The sequence below is a fragment of the Apus apus genome, chromosome 7, assembly GCF_020740795.1.
Source record: "Apus apus isolate bApuApu2 chromosome 7, bApuApu2.pri.cur, whole genome shotgun sequence".
Taxonomy (NCBI): Eukaryota; Metazoa; Chordata; class Aves; order Apodiformes; family Apodidae; genus Apus; species Apus apus.
Window position 1 is genome coordinate 19,636,467 of NC_067288.1, and position 6,000 is coordinate 19,642,466.

The 6,000-nt window shown below is 37.9% G+C and overlaps 1 protein-coding gene across 1 annotated transcript in view; it reads left to right on the top strand.

Moving 5' to 3' along the window:
• PIGK (phosphatidylinositol glycan anchor biosynthesis class K) overlaps window positions 1-6,000 on the top strand; it is a 65,107-nt gene extending 59,107 nt beyond the window's left edge. The window contains exon 11 of the mRNA XM_051625217.1: window positions 4,783-6,000. Within this exon, the coding sequence (XP_051481177.1) occupies window positions 4,783-4,899 (117 nt within the window). The 3' untranslated portion in view covers window positions 4,900-6,000. The remainder of the gene's footprint in view (window positions 1-4,782) is intronic.

Below are 6,000 nucleotides of genomic sequence, written 5' to 3' on the forward strand. Positions count from 1 at the left end.
GAGTGCCTCTAGGAAAGATATTGTGTTGTTGGCACAGTGCATTGGATAGCAGAATTTTGCTTTTCCAAGGAGTTTTCTTGTCTTTAAGTTTGAGATTAGTGTGTTTTTTCTGAAACAAGAAGCAGGTGGGTTGTTTCAGTTTTAGATCTCAGGTTGGCCTTGGATTTAAAAGACCTATTTTGAAAAATTGATCTTTCTTTTTTCATATTTCAATTCTGGTTGGTAACATGGACCCTAACATAAAATTAGGTGTCTTGAGAAACATGAAAGAAAACCTTTCTTTAGCATTGCAATGGAAGACATAGATATGTTCACTTAAGTGGAGAATGACCAAGAAGAAAACTTAGAAGTTTATACCCCAAAATACGTAAAATTCACCCTAATGATGTAATAATGAAGGCAAGCACTGTATAGACAAGCAGCAAGTGTGCTTCACTTTCCTGCCATGCTTGCTCATCCCCAAGACTAATAGAGGTGGAGAACTCCATGGAGGAGCTGCAGCTGCTGCTGTCTGCCAGGAAGCCTCAGAATCCACAATGATATTTTCTCCCACATGTGCTGCAATAAATAGGCCAGAACTGGGTCTAGGGCACTTTGCACTGAAACTCCAGAGAGAATCAAGCAGGGATTAATTTGAAATAGAATAGCTGCCCCTTTAATGGACTTGTTGGAACACAGCACTGCTAATGTTTTATTTTTGTGCAATTACATACAGATATTTTACAGTCATGGTACAAACACACACCATCTGCCTCAGGTTGGGGAGGACATCCCCCATAGAAAGGATGATGTGCGCATTAATTTTTAAGGTTTTGCCCACTTTCTTAGAGCCCTATTTGGAATAAGATGATAAAAGAGACTGATGAATTTGCTTATCCCTCTTCCATCTGGGAATTGCTGCATTCCTGGCTATAACACTGTGTGTGCTACTTTCTCTCCTGCTACCATTCCAATGTGGATTCTGAGTTTAACCCAAACCATTCTGTACCAGTGTTTTTCCTTATTGAGGACACTAATGCAAAGGGAGTTCTGCTGGAAGAGGACTGGAGGGTTGGATTAAAATTATATTTTACACAGTGTTTTCCATGTGAAATGTTAATACATGGTGTTTAAAACCTTATTTCTGTTCTGATGTGACATTTTAAAATTAAAGCATTTTAATTTAATTACCACTTCAGCATTCATACTTTTTTTTTTTTTTTCATAAAACTTACTTTAATTGGAGTAAAAGGTATTGAAAGTTTTATAAAACACCTTCATTGAAAGTCTTGGATACTTTCCATTTGAGTCCCTACAGACCCATCCAGTTTGAAAAGACAGTTTTATCCTCTCCGTAATTACAGTACTTGGAGCAACTCTCTGTTAACTGTTTTTAAGTTCCACCAGATAATGAGTGTACCAGAACTAGACAGCATACAACAGAAAACTGTTCACAGGAGGAAGCTTGCTGTTGCTTAGCTACCTGTCTTTTTAATTTGGAATCTCCAGCAATTGGGTAATGACTAGCCCTTAAGCTGCTAAACGTATTTGCTTGTGACACGTGGTACCGTTTTATACGTGCGTTTCTGCTGCGTGTTGCTGCTCTTAGTGCAGGGATAAAGAGGGGCTGGTGTTGTGGTGCAGATCACCAAACCCAGATAGGTCAGTTACCTAAGCAGTACTTGGGGTCCTGAGTCCTTCAGTGGGTACCACGACAGGGACATTCCGAGCAACTCGAGCCAGAAGAGCCGCTGCCTCTGTTCTCCAGTTCAGTCCCAAATATGAGAAAGTTATGCATAATTTTTAAGTATTGCAGCCAATCTGTAGACTTTTAATAGTGCATATTCTCACATCAATTTGGGCATAATAAAGATACATAATTAATTGCAAATTAAAATACTGCAACACTTGACATTTTTTTTCGCCCATTTAGCATTTTCTCACAAGTGAGAAAGTGCCTGACTTTCAAAGATTGCCTGACTTTCCCAGAAATTTATTGGCATAAGAATGAAGCAATGTTCATAGGATAAATAATGATTATTTTTTTTAGGAATCTGTGAAAACCTTCATATTCATTAATACTTTTTGATTATTCCTAAAGTTGATATAAAGGAACAGTTTATCTAGGGATTGTTTATGGCCACAGCACTGTTAGAAGCATATAAAGAAATTCTGTCTTTTCTAAACCTTTTTCCAATATGGGGATCTAAAAAGGAAAATTCTTCACTTGCTATAAAAGTGATTCTTTAGTACTTCAGTAGTTCTTCCCATTGGGAGAGATCTCTGTGGTTCTTCCCTGCCTGCATAAAATAGTCAGAGCAATTTCTGCAGCAGTACAGTTGAGGCTCACATGTGTTTATAGGAGGGCATCCATCCCACCTTGGCCCCCACTGCACAGGCTGTTGGTGGAGCCAGTGCCCTTCTCACTACAACCTCCTTCCAGGTAGCTGTGGAGAATTTTATCACCTCAGCCTCCTCTTCTCCAAACTAAACAATCCCAGTTCCCTCAGCCTCTTCTCATAGGGCTTGTTCTCTAAGCAGCAACTCCATCTTACATGTAGATGGGTGTGATTCGCAGGTGAAAAATGCACCTTCTTGTAAAGGAACTTCAGTTGCTGTTTGCTGCTTAGCTGATGTGCCCAGATGGTCAGAGATTTGGTTTTGAAGTTTTCTGTCATATTTGTTAGAAGGATAAACTTGTCAATTCAAAAACAATTTTAATGAATTTTCTTGGGAATCTATGCTCAATTTAAAGAAAATGATGTATTTCAGCTCCTACAGGTATACTCTGTAGTTTTAAACATGAATTTGTGTAATCCCTTTTAGATAGTCATAAGGATTTGATGTCTATATTCCCCTAGTGGAAACTGCTGGCATATTTCAATATAATTTTGTGTTCAATTAACCTTGCTATTGACTTACAGATGCACAATAGAGCTGCATCTCCTTGTCCTTTTATTGTGGTTTAATGTTTATGTGTAGACTTCTGTTTCGGGGTCTGTAAATCATTCTCATTAAGATAATTTTACCATTACAAAGTATGTAGCTCTTGTATAGCCTCGCATGTATTTTTTGTCATGCCTTCATGTTTGAATCCTTCTCATTTTAACATTGCATCCCATGGCTTTAAACTGACTGTATGTATGTCCTTAATTTCCCAGCACGGAGCCACTGCTGTGCTGGCGTCCGTTTGCAGAATTCCATGAAGGCTTCAGCACACGGCATGACAAAATGTGAAACTCATAGATCACCTTATAAATATTTATTCATATAAATTCTTTAAAGAAATTAAATTACGTGTTCTATACAAAATAGGAGAGAGGCTTTTAGTATCACCGACTGCAAATTGAAGTAATTTATCTGGAAGGGTCAGGTGCCACTTTGTGGTAAGAAATTTGTCTGAGATCCAAGCAAGGAAAGATTGATAGTACAAAGAGATTGATGAAACGGGCTCTGCAATATGCATATGAAGTTAGGGGTTAATTGGGAGGATTTAAACAAGAAAGTTCCTTCGTGTGGAGAAGTGTCTTGTGCTGTTACTTTCAGAAGTGAGGTGTGCTGGCAGCCTTTGATTTTCTGAGGGGCTTAGATGGAAATGTGTGGTTGCAAACATCAGTGAGGTGGCACGTTACCAACAGCACGTACACTGCAGGTGATGAGCACTTCTGAGGAAATGGAGTGGTTTGCATTTATAGACACCATCTCTGCCTGTATCTTTGGTTTTGTTGCTGTTGATGTAAATTACAGTGCAGGTTCTCTGATTCCTGCATCAGAGTAAAATCATTAATATTTCAGAGGGCCAAGTTCTTCAGGTGTCTCAGGTGAAATGGCTATTTGTTACCCTTTTTAATTAAAAGCACGGTACTAAAAGAAAAATCCTAAAGTTAAAACTATGTATCTTAGAAAATGGGAGCTGAGCAATCAACAAACATTGTTTTCTTGTTGATAGGAAAGTTGTTTTGAAAAAACAGACGCTGCAAACTGTTCCTTATTGCATTAAAGTTCACCAGCCACCTGGTACATTTAGTGAGGAACAACAAATTTCCGTCTGCAGATTCACACAGAAATTGAAACAGTACCATCTTTTGTGGTAGTTATTCATGTGGCAGCAAGAGAATTTAAATTTTACTTAAATGCAACAAAACCGAAATTCTGTGCCCCTTGTGTCTCACTCTGTACATGGACAAAATAGTGCAAATCTGCCAGCAAGTTAGATTCAATGAGGCCCCTGGGAAATGTGATTGACATTTAAAAGAATCCTGTTTTGTTTTATGTTGTTCCTCTAATTAAGAATCTTAGCTCCTTATGTGATTAGATACATGTTTATTCACATAATTCTGAGTACAAAAGGAGCTGTAAAAAACATTCTTGGTAGCGGAAAAACAACACTGTCGTTTCTCTTTCACATTTGCACTCGTAGGAACTGTTTTTCATAGTCACAGCGTTTTTCTCTTGTAATAAAACAAGACTGGAGATGAGAAATTCTGTCCAAGCAAATGAGTTTGAACATGTCCCCCAACACTGATAGGCACTGTCAGAGCAGTCTCTTGGGCACAGTTCTAGTGGCCTTTTTGTGGTATTTAACCTCCCAGCTTGAGTGGCAGGCTCACCTCCCATCAGCCTTTCCACCACATCAAAAAGAAAGATGCTTCTACTTTATCAAGAAATAAAGCTTATTGGCATTTTTTGCTACTGCAAGGGTTGTTGTTGGTTTGGGTTTTTTTGCACTTGATAAACACAGTGACTGTTTCATGTGAAAACTAACTATGAATTTTTTGTTTTTGTTCTTGTTTTTTTTTTCAGAAACCAAAGCAAAAGGACTGGCATCCTCCTGGAGGATTTATTTTAGGACTTTGGGCATTGATCATCATGGTTTTCTTCAAAACATATGGAATCAAGCACATGAAACACGTCTTCTGAATTCAAGCAAGGAAGATGATTGCATTGACTGCTACTTTGGATTCATTGGTGTCACCGGAGTGCTCACGCTGTCTCTTATGGCTGTAGTGACAAACAGTGCTGAGATCTCACTTCTGAAGGTTCTTTTAAAGTCATCTCTTCTCCCCCTTTTTCTGAAAAGAGTCTAAAAAATTGCTTTAATGTTACTTTTTTAAAAAATATTTTTTGCATTGTCTTGTTTTAAACAATCTTTAATGCTCTTCTGGGGAATTTTTCTTTCTTGTCTTTTAAAAAAGAGGGGAGGACCTAAACACAGTATCAGAATTTCTAAGGCTGATTGTAAAGGGGCAAATTCTTTTCCCCATACTTCAAAGTAAATCTTAGTAGTCAACTTATCACTAAAGAACTAGAGGTGGTGCAGAATGTAATTTAAGATGTCGTTTTATCAATACAAACTTAGGCCACTTTGCAGACTTTGGCATGACATATTGAAAGCTTTCTTCACAAAAATAAAAATTGTCTAGAATATATTGGATTTTTTTTCTTAGTCTTTTTTTTTCCGTGTTAAATACAACCCTTAGATCAGTCCTTTCACCTTAGGCAGTTTTAAGTCTAGTATTCTATGAGCTGCTGAACGTGAAACAAAAATACATGATGACCTCACTAAATCTACTTAAAAAAATGTGAAACTGTGACTTCACCATGTTGATTAGGAACACTTCACAGTTGGTGTATTTTCACTCCCTACAATATGGAGTTGGATGCTTTCAGGGTTGTTAATGCACTGGATTGACTCTGGATCAGGATGAAAACTGTTATAAATGGTACTGTTGTATTCCAGTTTTTTATTCTGTTTCTGAGCCTTTGGAAAATGAGCTTTGTCACCTAGGCTTTGTCAGTTCTAGTTTGGCATATTGGTTTGCTCTTCTTGGACACTGACTGATGAATGTGTGCTAAAGAGGTTCTGTCTGTGTAAGATACTGGTATTAGTGAACAGAAGAGTAAATTTGTGCATGTATAGAAACAAACCTGTGGGCAAGGAGAAGCTTTTGCAGTGTGCTTCTGGAACCTGTTCTCTAGCTGAATCACAATAAAGCTTACACGGTGTACAGGTGGTGTAAA